General features: G+C 41.9%; 1 protein-coding gene across 4 annotated transcripts; it reads left to right on the top strand.

Moving 5' to 3' along the window:
* Nucleotides 1-718: 718 nt before the first annotated feature.
* Nucleotides 719-20,922, top strand: FAM3B (FAM3 metabolism regulating signaling molecule B). Of its 4 annotated transcripts, XM_068155242.1 has the most exons (10): nt 719-2,318; nt 4,842-4,957; nt 6,089-6,149; nt 11,448-11,591; nt 12,836-12,959; nt 13,637-13,695; nt 16,147-16,197; nt 17,404-17,491; nt 19,388-19,520; nt 20,412-20,922. In XM_068155242.1, the coding sequence occupies exons 2-10, from the start codon at nt 4,874-4,876 to the stop codon at nt 20,499-20,501; spliced, it is 834 nt and encodes a 277-aa protein (XP_068011343.1). In that variant the 5' UTR covers nt 719-2,318; nt 4,842-4,873; the 3' UTR covers nt 20,502-20,922. The 4 variants fall into 4 exon arrangements, with proteins under 4 accessions (XP_068011343.1, XP_068011344.1, XP_068011347.1 ...); XM_068155243.1 differs by lacking the exon at nt 719-2,318 and having other exon boundaries at nt 4,827-4,957; XM_068155246.1 differs by lacking the exons at nt 719-2,318; nt 4,842-4,957; nt 6,089-6,149 and adding an exon at nt 7,986-8,093.
* Nucleotides 20,923-22,616: the final 1,694 nt, after the last annotated feature.

Below are 22,616 nucleotides of genomic sequence, written 5' to 3'. Positions count from 1 at the left end.
AATGAGATCAACACTTTGAAACCCGGGGTATAGTTTCTTTAATTCAGTCTTCAGGTGATGTTAGGATGTCTGTCCCACCTACTGTCAAGCCTCATTCCTGAATTTTCCAGAAACTGATACTTTGTACTTCCAGGTCTTGCCATTTTCAGATAAACGCTATGTAAAAAAATCAGATTTTATGCTGCTCAAAATAAATGATTAATTCTTTCAACCTATTCTCTGGGTCTTTTTAAATCCTGTTAAGATGACCTTCAAAGCTGATAAATTACATCCATCCAAATTCTTCCTAGTACATTGTGGCTTTCAGTTCTAACTTCTGGCTTCAGCTCTGAAAAGAAAGCAGAAGTGCTTTAGATCTCATCTGAACTTAGCGTAGAGGGACAGAGGCAAGCAAGTTTGCCCTCAAGGGGATTTTTCCTACTTACGCCCAAAGAGATGATGTTGCTTCAACTTTTTCATTTCCGTATTGGACAGAAATCAGGCACAGCATATATTAATTAGAAAAGATGAAGCTTCTGATGATTTGGGATGGATGAGTTGCTGCCTACTGCCCTAAACTATAAACCAAGAAGGTCTACAAATTGAATATCACTGTCCCTAAGTCGGCTGGCAGCTCTGAGCTTGGGAGAGCCCCGAGGCGCTGGTTACTGTGCTTTGTGTTTTGTACTCCGGGAGGTGGCGCACATGGTTTGCTTTTCAAATAGAGTTTGGCGCTTAAAGCCAATTCTGTTGTCTGGCTTGAACGCTATTAAAAGTACTTAACGCTTTCGTCTTTTTGAAAAAGCCTACCTAAAAAAGTCTTTAGCGTGGGGTCTCCACATCATTTAGTAATATCACCCTTCTCTCCCCTTTTAAGTCTCTCTTTAAACAAAGTTCATGATTTTTAAGCTTTTATCTTCAATGCCAGGATGGTATTTTATTCATGTTGATGAACTTAGGGAACTGGTCAAGCAAGACACATTAACACCAACTGTTTAAACCTGTGCTTTTATTTCACACGGGGAAGATGCTGGGTTTACTTATTACTGTCTTAGTATTTAGTGAAGCCTGCCTGTTACTACACATCTCTGCTCCCAAGGGACTGCACAAGTTTAGAATTTTTTTCTTGTAACTGAAGATCTCTTACACTTTTGAAATTGCCATCATCTTCAGAGCACCCTCTGTGTTTCAGGCTTATTGAATCCAAAACTGTAAAATGGTCTGCACACTTCTCTTGTGCTGGCCTATTGAAACAAAATACCATTTCAGTTTGTGTATGAAACAGGAAAGTAACGATTTTTTCCAAGAATACAGCTCTTTTAGTAATGGTAGCTGCAGAGTAAACAAATGCACAAAGGTTTACAATCCAGGTGCTCAATGTAATTTTTCAGGACAACATATAATCCTGACGATGGCCACTTAGAACTGTAAATATTAACTATTCTTCCATTTCTGCACCAAAACAAACTCTTTTTTAAGAATAAATGGCTTGGGCATTTGTTTGGTTGTTGTTTGGGGATTTTTTTCCCTTCTGGAGGCTGCCTATACCTTGACTCATCATTTGTTGTACTATGAAATTCAATTTCCAAAGAGATGCAGGTAATTGTAAAGACTGCAAGAAACTGTGCTGCCAATGTATACACACTTAGCACATTGGATTGCTGCAGCTGTTAGCTAGATGAAACTGCTTTTTTATTCATAAGTAAGGTATTGTGATGCCTCAACTTCTTTCTTTTCATGCACCCAGCACTGTTCTGAAGTATTATTCATAAGAATACTATTGACTTTTCCTTTGGCTGAGCTTTCAATACTAAGCTTAACATTAACTTCAGCCTCCCCTATTGTTCCTGTATGTGACATTATTATTGTAGATCTTGAAAATCTCTAGGCTGATGGTTTTACTGATTTTTAACTGCTGGTGTATTTCCACAAGCTTCTGGTTTGTGCATATTTTGCTTTCCATCAAATAACTTACACCCATCTGTTTTTTCACACTGTCCTGAAATACCAGCCCACTGGGACTGCCCAGGTCCATTGCCATCCTGGCCCACAGGCAAGGTGATACCTCTTTTTTTCTGTTCATCCCCCTCCCTAGAAGACAAGGTTGAAAGAAATCTAGTGCTCCATTGTTTGTGTGAATTGATTTACTGTGAGTTTTTTTTCTCTTTTAGAACTTCAGCATCACCTTCAGGTGACCTAAGCCTGTCACAGTGGCATCAGCCTGGCACCCTGATGAGAAACTTGGTGTTGGCAGAATGGATCCCGGGAGAAAGAGCTCCAGGACTACAAGTGCTTTGGGATTGCTGACAGCAGAGACCTTGCCAATCCAGCTTCCTCTGGTAAATCCCTACTTCATTGAGTGAGCTTGCAGAAGTGTTTACATTCAGACTTCGCTGTAGACCATGTGAGAGTGCACTGGGCCTGTGCTAATAGAGACCTGTAGGCCTAATGACTGTGTTGACAGCACCATTTCAAGCAAACAGACACAAGAGGTCCTGTAGGATTGTGCAAAGCTGTATCAAAATATCCAGCATTTAATGGAAGGATTTTCCTTTCTCTCTCATTTTGCTCTTCTCTCTCTCACCCTCACTTTGTTCTTCTCTCTCTCCCCTTGCCTTCCTCTTCTGAAAAGCTTGGGCTACTGCGTACAAAAGATGACTAGATTTAGGCCCATGTTGTATTAAGCTGTTGATGCTTTTACTGAGGAAACTTTGCTGATGAACAGCATCTATCTGCATGAAGTGCAACTGAATGTATTTTCCTCATATAGCTCTAGATGAACAAAGCATAAGAAAAACACAAAGACACCCCACCTCTGTGTTAACAGCCCAGCTGTGTCCTGGGAGCTAGCTTTACAGGTTTTCTAGCTTATCAATTGACAGTAATCATTGCTTGCTCTTTGCCTTTTGTTATATGATCCATTTTTGCATATATGGGGGGAAAGTGTTAAGATTTGAATACATCTTTGTCTGTGAGGAGGAAAGGCTGAGAGACCTGGGGCTCTTTAGCCTGGAGAAGAGCAGACTGAGAGGGGATCTTCTCATTGTTCATCAATATCTAAAGGACAAGGGGCACTCTTTTCACAGTGGTGCCCAGCAATAGGACAATGGATAACAGGCACAAATTAGAGCCCAGGAGGTCCCATTTGAACATGAGGAGAAAATTCTTTGCTGTGAAGGTGCTGGAGCCCTGGAGCAGGCTGCCCAGAGAGGTTATGGACTCTCCTTTGCAGAGATTCCAAAGCTGCCTGGACATGACCATGCACAACCTGCTGTGGGTGACCCTCCCCAGCAGGGAGGTTGGACTAGATGATCCCCAGAGGTCACTTCCAACCCCTACCAGTCTGTGATTCTGATTTTTCTGGATAAGCTGAAAACATGTAAATTAAATAACTGCAAGGACTGAAATGACACTTTGTTAGTTGGTTATCCAGGTGAGGTGGATGCAGAAAACACCTCTCGAGGTACAGCAGCTCAGAGGGCAAGCAGAGGTGTTGTGGTGGGTTGAATTTTCCCCCCAGCATTTACTTTTAGCCAGACCAACTCAGTTAGAAGCAGATGAAGCTGCATTTACAAGCAAAAACTACACTCCACAATGGAATGCAATGAGTAGGTGCAGAATATACAGAATTTACAAAATTATACAAACATTTACAATTAGCAAACAACATGAAACCCCCCTGGTCAGAAGACCCAGGAAGCTGTTCTGCTGCCCCCCCAAACTCCCCTGTCCCAAGAGAGAGAGAGGATTTGAGAGAGAAAACAGTAAGTTAGACTTATCCCAAGGCTAGCCAGAAGCATGTTATCTCTCTCCCGAGCAAAGCAAGCCAGCAGAGATCAGAAAAGGAATGGGAAATGGAAAATGTGAAGAATTGTTGTGATACTGCTTCTCTTATCCCAGACATTTATCCAATGAATTTATTTAGAATAATCTTTTGTTTTCCTTTTTATACCCACTAGTGATTTATTTATATTTTTCTACTTTCCTGCTCAAAATCTGCAGCTAAATTTTAAAGGTATAGCCTAAAACTACCAGAGATGTGCTCTGCTGTACTTTTAGTGCTAGCAAATGCCCATAAAGTTCTCCTAAGGACTATGATTCTTGTGATGATAAAACATGATTAATACATAAGCACAGTGGTATGTACATTCACCTGTTCCATTTAGTGTTTGCAAGAGTAATTTGTTTCCTGAGTAGATTTCCTGTGTGGCTTATCACCAAAAGATCTTACAGATTTGTGAGAATTGAGAGTGAAGATTAATGTTTTGAACGTTTTTCTCTAAGCTTTCAAATCACGGAACAGTTACAGAATAGGAACAGAAATGATACTCCAAAAGTGTTCTGCATCCTACATCTATGATTAATTACTAAAGAAAGAACAGTATTGCATTTTCTTTTCCAGACACAAAACTAAGGTAGTTACTTTACTGAAGTAAATAAAGCATTTTAAAGTTTCCTAGTCTTTTGGTAGGAAAGGCTTCTCAGCTAGAGACCACTGGATCCCTGGACTTTGGCAGGCAAGCATCATCATAGTATCACAGTATCAGTCAGGGTTGGAAGGCACCACAAGGATCATCTAGTTCCAACCCCCCTGCCATGGGCAGGGACACCCCACACTACATCAGGCTGGCCAGAGCCTCATCCAGCCTGGCCTTAAACACCTCCAGGATGGGGCCTCAACCACCTCCCTGGACAACCCATTCGAGGGCGTCACCACTCTCATGGTGAAGAACCTCCTCCTCACATCCAGAGCCAAGTACTTTGTGGCCTGGCTTTGTAGAAAAATGCTGGCATGTAGTTCAATGTAGCTTAGGCAGACATGAAAATGAAATAACCTCTTATATTTTTCTTGTGGGCAAAAGCAGATGAAATAGCAGCTCCCCAATAGACACTGATGGAATGGAATGGAATGGAATGGAATGGAATGGAATGGAATGGAATGGAATGGAATGGAATGGAATGGAATGGACCAGACCAGGTTGGAAGAGACCTTCAAGATCATCGTGTCCAACTCATCAACCAATCCAACCTACCTAAACAACTAAACCATGGCACCAAGCACCCCATCAAGTCTCCTCTTGAACACCTCCAATTATGGTGACTCCACCACCTCCCCGGGCAGCCCATTCCAATGGGCAATCACTCTCTCTGTATAGAACTTCTTCCTGACATCCAACCTAAACCTCCCCTTGCACAGCCTGAGACTCTGTCCTCTTGTTCTGGTGCTGGCTGCCTGGGAGAAGAGACCAACATCCACCTGTCTACAACCTCCCTTCAGGTACTTGTAGAGAGCAATAAGGTCACCCCGAGTCTCCTCCTCTCCAGGCTAATAGAATAGAATAGAGTTGAGGTAGTGACAAGGCCTGTGGGGGCTTACAATTTGTATTCATTCATACTGTGACCCACCAATGCTCATGAAATAAATGTATTTTAAAAATAAGTCATTCTGAATCCTGGCTAATTTTTCTTCTTTAAAAAGGAAAAAAAAAAAAAACCAACACCACAAAAAAACCCAACCAAAAACCAAAAAAGGTAGCAGTATTTTTCATTTGGCTACCATGAACTGTAGTGTATTTTTTACTTTAAAGGTAATTTACTTTACTTTAATTTACTTTAATTTACTTTAAATGTGCTCTTCAATAGTTTCAGTCACTTACTAGAAGAGATGTCATTTTCTGATGTGTTATCCTACAGGATAACATTTCCTGCAGAAATAATTCTATATTTGCAAAAGCACCCCAGAGCTGTGTTGTCCCTAATTTCCCTTGCCCACTCATAACTCCTTTTTTGGCCTCTGTTTTTAATTTTTTTATTTGACCCATATTACCACTGCAATTATTCACACACCTAGGGTTCATTGGATGTTGCTTTTCGTTTGCAAGCTCTAGTCTGTTTGAAAATAACCAGCAGCAATTACTCCCTTAGGGTTTGTGACTGTTTTAGGCTGCGCCTTTAAGAAAAGGGACAGTTGCTGGAACACTCTGGCTGAATGTTTTTGGTGAAATAATTAAAACAAGATGTTCTTAACGAATTTCATTGGTAGAATGCAACTTTAAGTTTTAGTTCAGTTTGAATCTCAGTTTCAGTTCTGTTCTGTCCGTCTTTTCAGCCTGTCTGCTTCTGTCTCTCTGAGCAACAGCTGCTGGACGGAGTTAATCTTGAACTAACAGGTAAGAATAATTCTTGCATATGCTTTGAGCTAACTGAATTTACTCCTTAGTAATTACCTTTTCTCTCTCTCTAACCCTTTTTGGGAAAAAAGAGAGGTGGGGGGAGAGAGAGGGGTACAGGGCAGGGGACCTTCCTGGCTGGAGGAGGGAGTTTTGTTCTGTATTATGTTCTTTGCTGTATATTTCTGTATATGTGCTAAATACTGTATATTGTCTATATATTCACTGCATCTCATCCTGCTTGTAAATATAGCTTTAATTCATCTCTGCTTCTCTGAGTTAGCTGTGGTTTCTTTGTGTGTGGGGGGGGAGAACTGAACTTTCTCTCACCACCACAAGGTTTTACCTGCAATTCGTATTTACCTACACTACACTATTCCACTCATAGGCAAGGACAAGAAATGTCTCTTCTCCAGGGGCTGGAAATATTTATAGTTTTCATGGGTATCCTGGGAGGAAGGCAAAAGCCCCAGTCTGGCTGCAGTCCTATATGTGCCCTCCTGTAGGACTTTATTCATCTGTTTGGTAACTAAACATCATTTCAGTGCACGATTTAAGGCAGAAGAAATAAGAGTATCCAAATCATACAGTCTTACAGACAACAGTTTTAGCCACTTTCAAAACCACTAGCTTCCTTATTTTAGTTTTGCCCAACTTGAAGGTCTTCAGTTTCTTCAGCTCAGTTTCCTGAACATGTTTGAGTGGCTACTTCAGTCTTTAGAAGCTGTCCCTGGTGCGAGATCTAATTTCTTGGTTCAGGGTCAGGGCTGACCAGTGCTGGTGAGACCAACCACAACACATTGGAAACTGGTGGTTTTAAAAACAGAACAGCATATTTATGATGGGCAATGCCTTTGTCTCATGTTATCTGACATAGACTAGAAAATGTGTATTGCCAGCACAGTTGTCATTCTATACTCATTACATCTGGCCCAGGATGCTGGGGAGTGGGAGAGAAATGGAGGTGCAAGCAGTGCCAGGTATTTTTTGTGGGGCAATGGGAATCAAGAACTGACCAAGCTACCCCAAGGGGAAGAAAACATCCAGGTGAGGGTGCACAATGCACTGCTTACAGCTTTATCAGAGCCCACCACAAGATGAACCATGGGCTCAGCCTGGTGTCCATGGTAGGGCTTGTCTCAATCCTAGTGCTGTGGCAGTGGGTGGAGGAAAGAAGAGGCTCCAATGGGGCTCTGCCTAGTGGCCGTCTTTAAACCACCACACGGACCCTGGTAATGGCCAGAGAGAGCCTTTCTAGCATGGGTTCAGCAGACTTAAAATAACTGGTTTGTTTTGGTATTTGGGGGAAACAGCTTTTAGCTTTATCTCTTATGTTTGCATTTCAGGTGGCATCTACTGCCCCATCCCCTTGGCTCAAAACGGGCACGGCTTGGTGGATAAATCCTCTTCCCCCTAATTGTACATGCCCGTTCTTCCTTCAGAGCACCTGCACCCTGTGCCAGGCTCTTCTTTCCCTGCCTTTCCTTCGCTTTGCTAAAGAAGTAACATGAGGCCTTGATGCCAGCCGTTCCCTCCTGACACCACAAACTGCAAAGGGGCCGGGCACCCGCAAGGGCCGTCGTGCCTGCCTGCCTGTGCCGTGCCTGCCTGTGCCGTGCCTGCCTGTGCCGTGCCCAGCTCCACTCCCCCGAGGTGCCCCGCGCCTCACGCGGCCCATGGCACCTACAGGGCTATCTCCTGCTCTCAGACGCCACCTTCCCCGGCAGCCAGCCTGTGGCTTCCCCATCAGAGGAAAGCGCCCAGGGCAGCGGCGTGCGGTGCTCGGCTGGCACTACGCTGCCCTACCGAGCTGCCAGCGGCCGCTCCCCTTCGCGCGCTGTCACGGTGGCTACAGGACAAGGCGAGGAAGAACAAGGAGGAGGAGCAGGGGCAGAAGGGCAAGCAGTCCGCCAACATTATGAATAATGTGGCAGAGCCGGCCAAGTGAGTAGCAGCCCCGGAGCGCCGGGGGCTCACCCCGCCAATTGAGGAGAGGGGCGCAGAGGGTGCCGGTGTCGCTGTCCGGTGCCCCTGGCAGGGCTGCGGGCGACTCGCTCCCGCCTTGCGCCTTCCTCAGGTGCGCGGCCCGACGGTCCTGGCCGCTCGGCCGGGCGGGCGAGGCGAGGCCCCTCATCGCGGGATGGGGGCGAGAGGGTTGTTGCTGACAGTGTCCTCGAACCAGGGGCGAGAGGGGACAGAGCCTGCGGACAGGCTTTAGAGAGGCCAGTGCCGGACCTCGCGTCCGGGCCCTAGCCGGAATCTGCAAGGTGCACGACACCCACCTTCTTAGGGCGGGTTGATCTACATTCTCATCTTAGACGTGTTTCTCTCTTTATCGAGAAAAGTTTCGGTTCGTTTGTTTGTTGTTGTTTCTACGTTAGCAGCTGTTGTATGGGGTTTTAAGCATGTGTGTGCCCTCAGTGAAGCTAAGAGACCCAGGCAGGCCCAGCGGCCAGGGTCAGCGCGCAGGCCCCCAGCGCCTGCTGAACCCAAGAACGAAAACCGGCAAGTTGCCTGGCAGTGAAAAGCATTTAGAACTAGATACAAACTTGGCGAATGTCTTCCTTGAACCCTTAAAGGCATATTTTAGAAATGCTTTAGGCAGCTTGCAGTTTAAAATAGGGACCACAGTAACAGCAGCTGGACATTGCAGTGCTTTTTCTTCTGCTTAGGTAAAAGGCTGCCCTGTTGAGAAACAGAATTGCTCACTCCTTTTGATGAAAAAACAGGGCCAAGAATCATCATTGTACTGATGATTCTACCGAACCAACAACAGAAAAAGCAACCCAAAGCCTGATGGTTTCATAGATCTTCATGAGGCACCCCACCCTCCAAAAAAATTCACTAAAATCTGTAAATAAATAGGCTGTAGTTTTCACATAATTTTTCCTGAATTTTGTTTTTGAGACTTGGTCTCCTTTACAAATTAAATCTATTTGATGTGTTATTTTTTTAAAAGTGAGTTAGGTTGCATTATGCTTGGTTCCTGCAGCTTTCTGTTTTGTGCATGTGAACTTTGTCAGTGTAATGTTTGCATTCACTGCATGAATGAGATGTTGGAGTAATTGTCCATATTCTTTCAGTGCAGGTTTGCACTACAGTTTGTGGTAGAGTGGGACATTTCTCTTAGACTGAGGTACTAATTGGGAAGTTTCTTTCTGTGAAGATCTGTTATATCTTTCTCCATCCTTTGAAAATACAGTATGTTTCCCACAGTATCCCCCTTACAGTCACACAAATACAAACACAGTTCCTAATTACAATGACACACAACTTTGGTTTATTGTTGTTGTGTTCTCCCCTTTTTTTTTTTACTTTCTTTTTTATGGATCCAGGAAACAAGAAACTGGGATTTTTTTACAGAAAGGTTAAAGTATGACTGTGCTTCATTTAGGAAAGATGATTGAGAGGGACACTTGTTACTTTTGTAGTTACAAAGAAAGGAGAGTTTAGATGATTGTATTGCTCAGTGCTATCTTTACTAGTCTGTGTTTGCTGCAGTGTTTTGTTAGTCTTTTTATTTTTAAAGCTAAGTAGAATGCAGGAATGACTACCTGCACAAATACAGTGTGAGGAGTAGCTAAGGAGGAAAAATCTTTGATGGAAGAAAGATTTGGTCTTCATGGTGCATTATAAACAGAAGCTAAGTCAATGACCTCATTGCCCTCTACAACTACCTGAAAGGTGGTTGTAGCCGGGAAGGGGTTGGTCTCTTCTCCCAGGCAACCAGCACCAGAACAAGGGGACACAGTCTCAAGCTGTGCCAGGGTAGGTTTAGACTCGAGGTGAGGAGGAAGTTCTTCACTGAGCGAGTCATTCGTCATTAGAATGTGCTGCCCAGGGAGGTTGTGGAGTCACCGTCCCTGGAGGCGTTCAAGAGGGGATTGGACGTGGCACTTGGTGCCATGGTCTGGTCATGGGGTCTGTGTTGATAGGTTGGACTCGATGATCCTCAAGGTCATTTCCAACCTTGGTTATACTGTGATACTGTGTGAATTTACTCCTAATACCAAAAACCAAAACAAAACCAACCAAACAAAAAAACCCCACCAAACTTCCTTCTGGCTTGACTAAGCAGAAGTAGAGCCCTCAGAACAGGTGTTTTGGACTAGCATGTCCATTCTGCAGTAAAAGACACAAACCATTTGGGCAGAAATTACAGGAGAGTGATATGACCTGCAAAAAACAGGACCCGAGAAGAAAACTGAACAGTTGGGTTTTATTCTGGAGAAGGGATAGGGCAGAACTGTTGGTATTCATAAAAAGCAGTTCCAAGAAGAAAAGTGATGTTGTCTTGAGTTTAAATTGTTATAGGGAAGATGTAGTCTAGATAATAAGCAGTATTTTCTAGAAAGCTGGCATCTCTGAAAGTGAACATGCTGGATATTTTTGGACATTGGTTCTGTTGCACTTGTTTTTCAGGCCTATGAGAATAAAAATTTTGTCTTTTTCACTATTACAGATACTTATGTTCAAGGACACATTTCTTTACAGATCAGGAAATGGCATCAAAGCATCCAGGTTCACCATTGCACTTTGATATTTCCTTTTTTAGCACCATAAAGCTAACTAGTGCATTGCATTTAGAACAGAAATGCACGTTAGCATTTCTGGTGAGCAAGAGGAGATACTCAGTATCAAATTTATGTTTTCCTATAATCAGGAGAATTGTGCATCCTGTTGTTCCTATAGTGTGTAGATGTGCTGCTGATACAGTCAATGGAAAGTGTGATCTAACTGAGAGATGGTGGAACAGTCACTTAGCTGTGTTTGAACGCAGCCATTGTGAATGAGATGATTTGGGACTTCTTCACTTCTTTGTATCCAGCGTGTCAAAAGGGTGGGTGGAGGGATTTTTGCAGTGCATCAAAAGGGTGGGTGGAAGGAATTCCCTGTAAGGTCAACATTCAAACCCGTTTCTGCAGTGTCTGCCTATCGCAGAAAATCAATAGTAACTGCCTACTAACTGTATAATCATGTGTAGTATCTGCTACTTACTTTTCAGAGTAGGATTAAGTTGAACTTTCTTCTGGGTATTAGAGATGTGGTTTGAGGTGAGTCTTAGGGGGAGTTTTCTGCTTGAAGATCAAATTTTAGAAAGAAAAGGGACTGTCAGAGATGGGGATGCAACAAATATTCTCTTGCCACATCTCTGAAGACTGTTGTTAGCACAGTGTATCAGAAATAAAATAGCCAGTTAGTGTAGCAGCGACAGAAAAAATACAAGATTTGATGTGTTGCTATGAAAACATCCTTATGTCTCCATGGGTTTTGTTCTTTTTCTTTTTTCCCTGGCAGATTTTCTGAAATTTGTAGGGCTGCTGTTGGCATCACTGTCTAGTTTGTACATGGGATACTTACTTGCTGATGTTGTACCCAGACAGACAGTAGCAAGATCTCTTGCTAATCTTCAAGACATTGGGAAGAAACCAGTGTTAAGGGGTATGTAGTTGTTTTTCTTTGTTTTTGGTTTTTGGTTTTTTCCTTTTGTTATATCTGGTATTGCATATTTATGTGCCAAATGACAAATGGCTTATTACCTAGTAAATCAGTTGGTATGTGCTATTGTAAGAATGAAGCTGGCTCTGTAAAGTGAATTCGTGAAACTCTGAGGTAGTTCCTAGATGCTGTCTTTGAAGAAACAGAATTTTGGCCTATATTTGATAGTGTGGAAATAAATTGATTGAATAATAATGGAAGAAAACTATTTGTTTGCTGGCGTATAAACAAAGATGCAGCTGCAGTTTGGTTCTGTCACATGTGCTTTACAGTTATGGTAAATTGTTTAATCACTAACCAAACTCTGGGATTACATCTTTGTTATTTCATTCCTTTAATCTGACTAGGTGGCTCCATGCATGAGATTTTCTCAAATCTATTTTCTTATTTATTCATTGACTATTTTATCATCATGAAAAAGGCTTAAAATTAGAATGATAGCCATTAACTTTAACCTATTGGTGTAGGTATCTTCATGCCTCGAGCCCTTGTTTCCTCTCATGAAACAGCACAACACACTCATAGAATCGTTGTGTTTGGAAAAGACCTCTAAAATTCTTGAGTCCAACCATCAACCTAAGACCATCATGGCCATTAAACCATGTCTTGAAATGCCATGTCCACACATTTCTTGAACACCTCCAGGGACACTGACTCCACCACTTCCCTGGGCAACTTATTCCAAAGACTGTCCACTCTCCATTCTAAACCTTCCAAGGCACAATTTCAGGCTATTTTCTCTCTTCCTATCACCTGACACTATTGAGAAGTGACCTTTCAGAGAGCTGTAGAGAGCCATGAGGTCTCTACATCTCAGCCTCCTCCAGACTGAACAATCCCAGTTCCCTCAGTGGTCTTTCCTAAGACTTGTTTTCTAGTCTCTTTATCAGCTTTGTTGCCCCTTTCTGGACATTGTCCAACAATAATAGCTCTAGATTCAAAGCACATCATACTATATAGGGCATTTTCTCCTATATAAGCCTTCTTTTGGTCCTGGCAGCTGTTTGTAAGTCAATGGTAATTCAGCTCAGGCAAATTTGTGATAATGTCACCAGAATACTTGAAGCCTGGCAGGGTTGGCTTCTGTCTATGTATGAGCTTAGCATGTTGATATTGAGTGATTCTTTCCATGTAGAAATTGTTTATGCAGCATCCAAGAAAATGTTTTCTCATCTTTGTTATTGCAGCCCCAGTCCCAAAAAGGCAGAAGTGTGATCACTGGTCTCCCTGCCCACCTGGGCACTATGCCTATCGGATTCTTAGTGGTGTTGGCAAAGACAGGCCGCCTAAAATCTGTTTTGAGGATGAGCTGTGAGTACCAGACTATAAATCTAGGCAAGTGCTTTGTAGTGTGAAGAAAGGTGTTGAATTTTAGTTCACTAGTGGCAAGAAAGCTCCTACCAAAGGGCTTCTATCCTTGTGATAAACTTCAGAATATATCTGACAGTATTTTAATTCCTTTTTATAGCTTTTTTTTTTGTAAGTACAGAATCTCAGGTTTTTTAATTTGTTCCTCTACATAAGCTGCATTCAGCTGTTAGTTTCAAGTTTAATTTCTAGTTTTCATGGTACTATTTTTAGTATGTTCAATAGTCAACACCTTCTGAAAGTCAGGTTCTTTCATGGCTTTTAAAACTGGACAGAGTGACTTCAAAGTCTTGCAGTGATCTTTCTGTTTAGTGTGGTCCACACATAACACTGCCACAAACCCACATTTTATCTTTGTTTTTTACTACTCTATCTTTCTGGCTGCATGTGTTTTAAGTATTTTCTTGGCCTAGCTCATTTTGAAAGACTCATTGTGTATCATCGAAGCACTGAAATAATGTGCAGGGTTTTTATGCTATAGCTCTTGTTTACTAAAGTCTTGAATTAAATAACTGAAGAAAACATGAATATCAGAAAGTGACTTAGCACTGGTAAATGTAATTTTGGTAAGAGTTCTGGACAGATGCATTCTGCTGATACTGTGTTTATTTTAATTCCAGGCTCGTAAGCAGAGAGAAGGGTAATGCTGGAAGAGGTATAAACATTGCCATTGTGAATTGTAAGTAAGTGAAAAAATGTTACAGAGAGACATACTTTTGTACTGCAGTAATTTACAAAGGTCCTTAGGGGGATTGAGTTTTTGGGGTTGGTTGGTTTGTTTGTTTTCATGTATTTTTTACTAGCTAAGTATGGAAGAAAAAGGAAGGAAAAAAAGTTCCAAATTTAGTTCACGTTAAATATAAGAAAAACAAATCTGTGTTTGAGGGAAGTAGTCTCCTGGATAAACAAAAGAAATGTGTTCATAATCAGTATAAGAAAATAAAAAATGTGTACCTGGAAGTATATGTATATTTTATTAGATGAAAAAACTGCTTCTTATGTAGCATAGCAAAAAGATCCACCATCTCCAGCAGAAAGGCTCACATTTCAGGTTCAGTGCTTGATAAAAGACATCTATTGTCCTACAGATAAGGGGCAAGCAGTAACTGAGGATTGCAGTTCTGCCCCAAGGTACAACCAAGGTACAAATTCCTTTCCCAGACTTTGTCAGTCAGAGAAAGACAAACTCAGAGCTTGATCAATATTAAATTGCCATTATATGTCTTTACCTATAGTGAGAGCTATTGGAAAGGTGATGGTTTGATGGTACTGGAAAGGTTTATCCCAGATCTGGAGGCACCATTTTAATTTAGATGAATGGGAATAATTATGAAGTTCCATGTATTCAGTAATGGAGCCTGAGAAAAATCAATGCCTACATGTTGTGGAGGGAGGGGAAGAAAGTGAGTTCAAATGTATAGTCAGGTTGACTTTGATCACAAACCAGTTACATTCCATTTCTTTGTCTCAGTATTGCTAAGCAAGATCTTGACCTTGTCTAAACCTGCATGCTGGGTTAGGTTAGCAAAGACAGGAATTTGTTCCATTTTTTTCCCAGTTATCTACTGTAATTTTTTTCCAATAAGTGATCATGAAAACTTGCTTACAGTAGGTAAACAGTTAAAAATGAGTTTTCAACATACAGTTGTAGATCAAGAGGACAAAGACTCATCCTGGATGCATAAGCAAGGCTGTAGCAAATGGGAGTAGGGAACTAGCATTATCTTTGCATATTAGTGAGGAAAAAGAAGTGATACATCAAATTTTACACATTTTTAAAGAGCCATTTCATTTATCACACATAGTCATTTTAGCTACTCTTTCATCTCCACCTGCAAGTAAATGTGTCCATGGTTTCAGACTAATTTATAGTGAGACATACTTTCCACGTCCTCTAATCAGATCAGTCAAGCTAATGACTTTGCTCAATGTTTATCCTGTTTTATTCCATAACTCTTCCTGTGAGTGAAGGAATACAATCTGTTGTAAGAAGGAAGACAGAGCTATTAAGCCCAAAATAACAAAAGAAAATAAGTTTGTTGACTTCTGCAGTCCTCACTACAGCCTTTTCCCTTTTTTTGTGATTATTGCTCAGAAGAAGCCCCATTCTAGAATGTTGTTTTACCGCTGGCAGATTTTTGCCACCTTTTCCCCTCACCAGTAGGATAAACAGATAGAATACTATGCTCAAAAGAATTTGTCTTCATGATTTTCCCATATGGGAATCAAAGAGAAGCCAGAAATGAATCAGGAACTGATGAATCTTTCACTACAAACAAGCTGATACACTCTAAATGGGAAAAGATTCATTCATGTAGCATGGATATGGGTCATGGATAATGAAAACCAGTTAATATAGTTGCCATGGATTTAGACATTTGAAAAGAATACCTAGTTGTACATGTCTTGTTTAAACAAAGATAGCCAGCTAAACAGCTGCAAAATCGATGAGGAATGGTATCATAGTATCATAGTATCAGTCAGGGTTGGAAGGGACCACAAGGATCATCTAGTTCCAACCCCCCTGCCCCAACCACCTCCCTGGACAACCCTTGTAGGCCCTCTTCAGATACTGGAAGGCCACAATTAGGTCACCTCGGAGCCTTCTCTTCTCCAGACTGAACAGTAGTAACCAAAGTGTTTTGGAATGACTAATTGTTTGCATGCCCAACTTCTGATGTAGTGATGATGAGTGTTCAGTTTCTGTCCACTGAGATTCAAATGGTATGAAAGCTTGCACAGAATAGTATTAAGCTCATTCAAACAGCCTTAGGCTTAAACAATTTCCCTGTTTGTGGTTGTGACCTATTATAGTATATACAGATATAAAAACATGGAAGCACAAAGGAAATTGAATTCCTACTTCAAAATAGAAAGTAATAAAAATGTTTAGGTCACATTTGACAATTCAGAGGCTATATGAAAGGATTCAGAGACTATATGAAGATTCTCCCCAAATCTTAAACTTAGGTTATTTTATATTCCTTCCAATTAACAGAAATTAAACAAAAGAAAACTCAGAAACCAAGTAATACACAAGATTAAGAGATGCCTAGCTCTAGTTGAAAATGCTGTGTATGGTGATTTAATCATTTTGCTCATATTTACACAACTTTGTCTTTTATTACAGATAAAACAGGAGAAGTTACCTCAACAAAATGTTTTGACATGTGGGAAGGAGGTAGGGAAGAGAGCGAAACAGAGCTTCTATTAGTGTTTCAGCATTAAGAAAGGACTTATGTTTATATAATTGTTCTGCTCTTTCAAATTACTCTGCTTGTATTACTGACAGGGATCAACTAGAAACAAACAGTTGTCTTCATAAAATATGCTCTGGCCAGATCTGATGACAGATTTTGACAGAATAGCTGAATTTCTCCTGTTTATTGAGATAATTGTCTTGTTTGTTGGTCTTGTTTTGGTTTTAATTTTCATTTTCTTGCTGCCTTTTTTTAACTGGGGAGGTCAAGGGGTGTCTGGGGGGTTTTCCTCATTATTTCAGTCTGGTAGGAGTAGCGCTTAACCAGGAACCACATCCAGATACTTGACTCAGCAAAAATCCTTTTCCTGACATCAGTTCAGTTCAGTTCAGTTCAGTTGTAAAATCATCATAGGAAATACGCCAGTCTGTCTCTTACTGTCCTTCCATATAGCTAATTAAGAGAATAGTTTTTGACATACTTTTCAAACTTCAAACAGTAGATATCCTTGCATGTTAGTAAGGAGAAACAAAATGCCATAAGTCACTGGAAGCCAGTTCTCTGACCACTTAAGAACACTTGTGAGCTTACACACATGAATAGATACCACATTGGGTCTAATCATAGGGCTAGAAGTTTCTATACACTAGGTTATGTACACTGTAATGTCTCCAGGCTGCCTGCTACACGTTTTTCAATGTGGAAAGCCAGTGTCTTCTGTAAGTTCAGAAACTGTAAAATCAATAAACAGCTTAGTGCTGCAAATAGGCTGCTACTTAGTGGAAGTGGGTGCACAGCTCAGCTCTGCAGTTAGCATGGTAGTAGGAAACCTACAGAATAACAGTGACTCCTGGGCTATTTCATGCTTTGCTTGTATGTATAATACTATGTGAGGTAAACATAAGAAACTCTATACATGCTTATTCTGGGTGTAAATGGTTTTGCAGAAATTCAGAAGTATCTTTATTCAGTACTGAGAAGTGCAGATCAATCCATGCTGGCCTAGCTTTCAGGGAGAGTTAGAAATTTTCTGCCCTTTTCCAAATGAGGCACTCAGCCTGTGAAGAGAGCAGTTGCCCAATCAGACCTCGTTTTGAATAGAGAAGAAAAAAGAGTCTAAGGAAATTAAAGTAGTTGGCATGTGATCTGTGTTTAATGAATAATCAGTTATGCAATTAATTCAACAGACCACTCAGGAGAGATGATAACATTCATTAAAAATGCACCAGAAGGGTCCCTTCTTTTGATGGCAACTTACTATGATGGAAGCTTTAGGTAAGCAAATCAGTCATGATAGGCTGAGGAACGGAGACAACTAATAGCTTGCAAATTACCACTGCCTAATGGGGTAAAGGAGTGATAAATTTCACTCTGAGATCAGGGTTGTTCTCTCATTTCCTGCCTACAAAGATTTTGATTCCACATCCATTTAGTGCTTGCTCACATTATGTATGTCAATGCACAAGCCCTGTGAGGAGCGGCTGAGGGAGCTGGAGTTGCTAGCCTGGAGAAGAGGAGGCTCAGGGGGTTGGTCTCTTCTCCCAGGCAACCTGTAGACAGAACAAGAGGACACAGTTTCAAGCTGCACCAGGGGAGGTTTAGACTGGATGTTAGGAAGAAATTCCTCACAGAAAGAGTAATTGCCCATTGGAATGGGCTGCCCAGGGAGGTTGGTGGAATCACCATCACTGGAAGTGTTTAAGAAGAAACTGGATGAGGCACTTATTGCCATGATTTAGTTGATTAGATGGTGTTGGATGATAGGGTGAACTTGATGATCTCGAAGGTCTTTTCCAACCTGGTTAATTCTGTATTCTCTATTCTGCTTCCCAAGATGGGTACATGGTAGTACAATTCTTTAAAAGCACCAGTTGTCATGATAAAGGGCACTGCTGTTACCACTGGGTCACAACCTTCTATTAAGAAAGTATCCATTCCTCCATTTATAATTTATCTAGATTGCATTCTTTGTTACATCTTAACCTGATTCTTTAAATGCTTTTAAATCTTAGGGTGTTGTTTTAAGTTGAATTCATGGTATGATAATTAGACAGGGAAAGACTTAATTCAGGTGGTAGACTTTCTAGAATAGAATAGAATAGACCAGGTTGGAAGAGACCTTCAAGATCATCGTGTCCAACCCTTCAACCAATCCAATCCACCTAAACAACTAAACCATGGCACCAAGCACCCCATCAAGTCTCCTCCTGAACACCTCCAGTGATGGTGACTCCACTGCCTCCCCAGGCAGCCCATTCCAATGGGCAATCACTCTCTCTGTATAGAACTTCTTCCTAACATCCAACCTAAACCTCCCCTGGCACAGCCTGAGACTGTGTCCTCTTGTTCTGGTACTGGCTGCGTGGGAGAAGAGACCAACCTCTGCTTGTCTACAACCTCCCTTCAGGTAGTTGTAGAGAGCAATAAGGTCACCCCTGAGTCTCCTCCTCTCCAGGCTAAGCAACCCCAGCTCCCTCAGCCTCTCCTCATAGGGCTGTGTTCCAAACCCCTCCCCAGCTTTGTTGCCCTTTTCTGGACTTGTTCCAGCAAGTCAACCTCCTTCCTAAACTGAGGAGCCCAGAACTGGACACAGGACTCAAGGTGTGGCCTAACCAGTGCAGTGTACAGGGGCAGAATGACCTCCCTGCTCCTGCTGGCCACACTGTTCTTGATGCAGGCCAGGATGCCATTGGCCCTCTTGGCTGCCTGGGCACACTGCAGGCTCATCTTCAGCCTACCATCGACCTGTACCCCCAGGTCCCTCTCTACCTGGCTGCTCTCCAGCCACTCTGACCCCAGCCTGTAGCACTGCATGGGGTTGTTGTGGCCAATGTGCAGAACCTGGTGCTTGGATGTGTTCAATCTCATGCCGTTGGATTCTGCCCTTGTCCTTGTTTAGGAAGGGTTGAAATATCAGATAGCATTTGAGACACGTTTTTCTTTCTGCTGTGCTGTTTCAAACAGGTTTTATTAGCATCAGGAATGTAGAGAGGAGGAAGAAAAAAGAATTTTGCTCTGTGAATTTAATGGCATGCTACTAAGGCAGCTCTCTGAATTTTTTTAACTTCCTTTTTGCTTCTGCTGACTTACTAATGTAAACCAGTTGTGTTCTTTTTCAGCATTTTTCACCTACTGAATTTTTAACACTTTTTTTAAACTTCATTTTTGTAGGCTAAGGAATGATGCAAGAAATTTAGTGAAAGGGCTGGGAAGTAAAGAAATATGGAATATGAAGTTCAGGTCAAGCTGGGCTTTTATAGCTGCCAAAGGCTTCAAGCTGCCAGATGATACCCAAAAAGAAAAGGTCAGGTTCATTTTATTTTCACTTTCTATTTGTCTGTATATCAGATACAACCTTCAGGTGCAGGGTTTGTGCATTAGCTGTGATAACCGTCGTCTGTTCAGTGAGCCGCAGTTGCACAAAGCTGGTTCTGTAATGTATTGTCATTCTTCACTTTGGATTTGGGCTGCGTACAATACTGAATTCTACCACACCAGCACTAAATCATCTGTAGACAAATTTCAGAAGGCACCAGTGACTCTAGAGAGTCTGTTTTGCAAGGTCAAACCTGACTTACATTCAGGACACATTCGAAGGTCTTCCTAAAACTCAAAACTGGGTTTGTATGAAAATTGGGCTGTGCCACATTGGCCATGCAAATAGAGCAATGGTTACATCACAAACCTTTCCTAAGTTACTTGCCTTCAGGCTTCAGGACAAGTAAAGCTACCATTTTTGTATCAGATTTCTGTTTTCATCTATGACCTTGTATTCACTGTCTGTGAAGCCCAGTAGTGCTCATCTGTATGATGGACAGAAATGAGAAAACCCAAAACAGAGATCAGTTCCCTTGGTGATACCAACTCTCTCCAAAGGCATGTCAAACTTTCATCATTTGGGAGGTTTGTACTCCCCCCAGAATATTGTTGAAATCTTCTTCACATTACACAGCTTCTACAGGGAAAGGTTACTCAGGTTGGTGCATGTTATGACAGCCATCTGGAAAATAAACAGAGCACTCTGTGTAAGAGACTGATGCAATCTTCACCCATTTTGTTAATAAGCAAGATGTGTAATATGCTGCTTTAGCTTCCCAGTCCTTCCCCATTACTCCCTTCTGTTGTATGAGGTTTGACAAACCAGTTTGTAAATGGAGAAGCAAATACTGATATTTTAATTTTATGTTTTTAACAGATAAACCACTCTGACCAGAAAACCAACAGATACGGTGGCTGGCCAGCTGAAATCCAGATAGAAGGCTGCATCCCGAGAAACCTCCTCTGAGAAAATGCATACCTCATTAATAAAGATGAATCTATATTTTTATTTATTTAGTAAGTTTTCTCCAGAACCCAACAAGCACCTGACCACTAATTGTAGAATAAATAATTTGCAGTTTTCAACCTTTCTTTCCCCTCTGAGGTTTTACTGTGATCTGAAAACAAACAGATATATATAGGATGACAAGTGGCAATAAAATACTGTGGTGTGGAATTGCAGTGTTCAGGAAGTCAGGCATAAAATACCAGGATTTTTGAAAGTGAGCATACATTGTCATTAGTAACTTTAGGGGGGTTGGTTTTGTTGGTTCATTTATTCTTAGTTTGTGTTGTCTTGTTGCCTGTAAAGACTGATTTGGAAATGGAACTTTGTCTGAATTGTAGTAGAAAAGCACTGGCAATAAAGCAAATTATTTTGCTGATGAATAGCAATAACTTGTAAAGGTCAAGTTACTATAACTATTTTACCAAATGCAAGCTGCAGTCCTGTAAGTTTAACTTACTTCACAAAATGTTGTGACTTCATGCTAGCTAAGTGTTACTTGTGCAGAATGTAGAATCACAGAATGATAGGGGTTGGAGGGGACCTCTGGACATCATCTAGTCCAACCTCCCTGCCAGAGCAGGATCAACTAGGGCAGCTGCACAGGATGGTATCCAGGTAGGTTTTGAATGACTTGAGAGATGGGGACTGCACCACCTCTCTGGGCAGCCTGTTCCAGTGTTCTAGCACTCTCATGTTTAGATGGAACTTGCTATGTTAAATTTTGTGCCTGTTAACCTCTTGTCCTGTCACCGGGCACAATCAAACACATGATTGCAAGGAAATTGTAGGAGCCATTTTGTCAATTTCCCTTCTTCTGAAGCACATCAAGTATGTGAGGACCTAATTCTTAGTTGGTAGTTCCCCTGTTCTTCAGAAGCCTCCCATGTGGCTTAGTTGTTTCCTGTAGCATTTCACTGTTCCTCTCGTTATTCCCCAAACATTGAATTAACCTAAAGGGACCAAGCCAAGACAACAACTTATCATGCCAGTCTATTATGTATCTGAAGACTGTCCTCATCAGCTCATGCCTGGTCTGAACATACTTGGTATACTTTAATCATTCATTACATTTTTCTCTACATTAAAACACTTGTTTAGCTCAACTTACCTTAATGTGACCCTTTAATGGGTCACACCACTCTACGCAGCTACTTGGGAGTGGCCTGGACTGTAGACTTTGGGCAGGAGAAAATCAGACATTGTGACCTGAGAGGGTGTCGTGACAACAGTCAGATTGAAAGTCTGCTCTCGCTCTCTGTTTCCTGGTTGAAGCCCTCTCAGTGGTGCTTAAAGTCTTTACCCTTATCACGGCTGCTGCTGTCACTCATAATTGCTGCTGTGTTCCCAGCAGCTTTCTGGTATCAAGTCTCCCACCTGTCCCTAAAGCTAGTTTCCACCTACCATTTTGCAAGTGTCTCTGTAGGCCAGGGATGCTGCCTAAGAAAGCAGCTAAATTAATTTGACTCAGTTTGACTTGATGGTCACATGAGGGTTGCTCCTTCTAAGTCAACTTGCTACTGATGAGGTGGCTACAAATTTAGAATTTAGAATAAACCAGGTTGGAAGAGACCTTCAAGATCATCGCGTCCAACCCATCAACCAGTCCAACCCACCTAAACAGCTAACCCATGGCGCCAAGCACCCCATCAAGTCTCCTCCTGAACACTTCCAATGATGGTGACTCCACCACCTCCCCAGGCAGCCCATTCCAATGGGCAATCACTCTCTCTGTATAGAACTTCTTCCTAACATCCAACCTAAACCTCCCCTGGCACAGCCTGAGACTGTGTCCTCTTGTTCTGGTACTGGCTGCGTGGGAGAAGAGACCATCATCTGCCTGTCTACAACCTCCCTTCAGGTAGTTGTAGACTGCAATAAGGTCACCCCTGAGTCTCCTCTTCTCCAGGCTGAGCAATCCCAACTCCCTCAGCCTCTCCTCATAGGGCTTGTGTTCCAAGCCCCTCACCAACTTCGTTGCCCTTCTCTGGACTCGTTCCAGCAAGTCAACCTCCTTCCTAAACTGAGGGGCCCAGAACTGGACACAGTACTCGAGGTGCAGCCTAACCAGTGCAG

Source organism: Melanerpes formicivorus, unplaced genomic scaffold (genome assembly GCF_026170545.1).
Source record: "Melanerpes formicivorus ecotype bairdi unplaced genomic scaffold, bMelFor1.0.p_v2 SCAF_30, whole genome shotgun sequence".
Classification (NCBI taxonomy): Eukaryota; Metazoa; Chordata; class Aves; order Piciformes; family Picidae; genus Melanerpes; species Melanerpes formicivorus.
The sequence above is the reverse complement of the archived record's forward strand: the minus strand, read 5'-3'. Positions and strand labels throughout refer to the sequence as shown.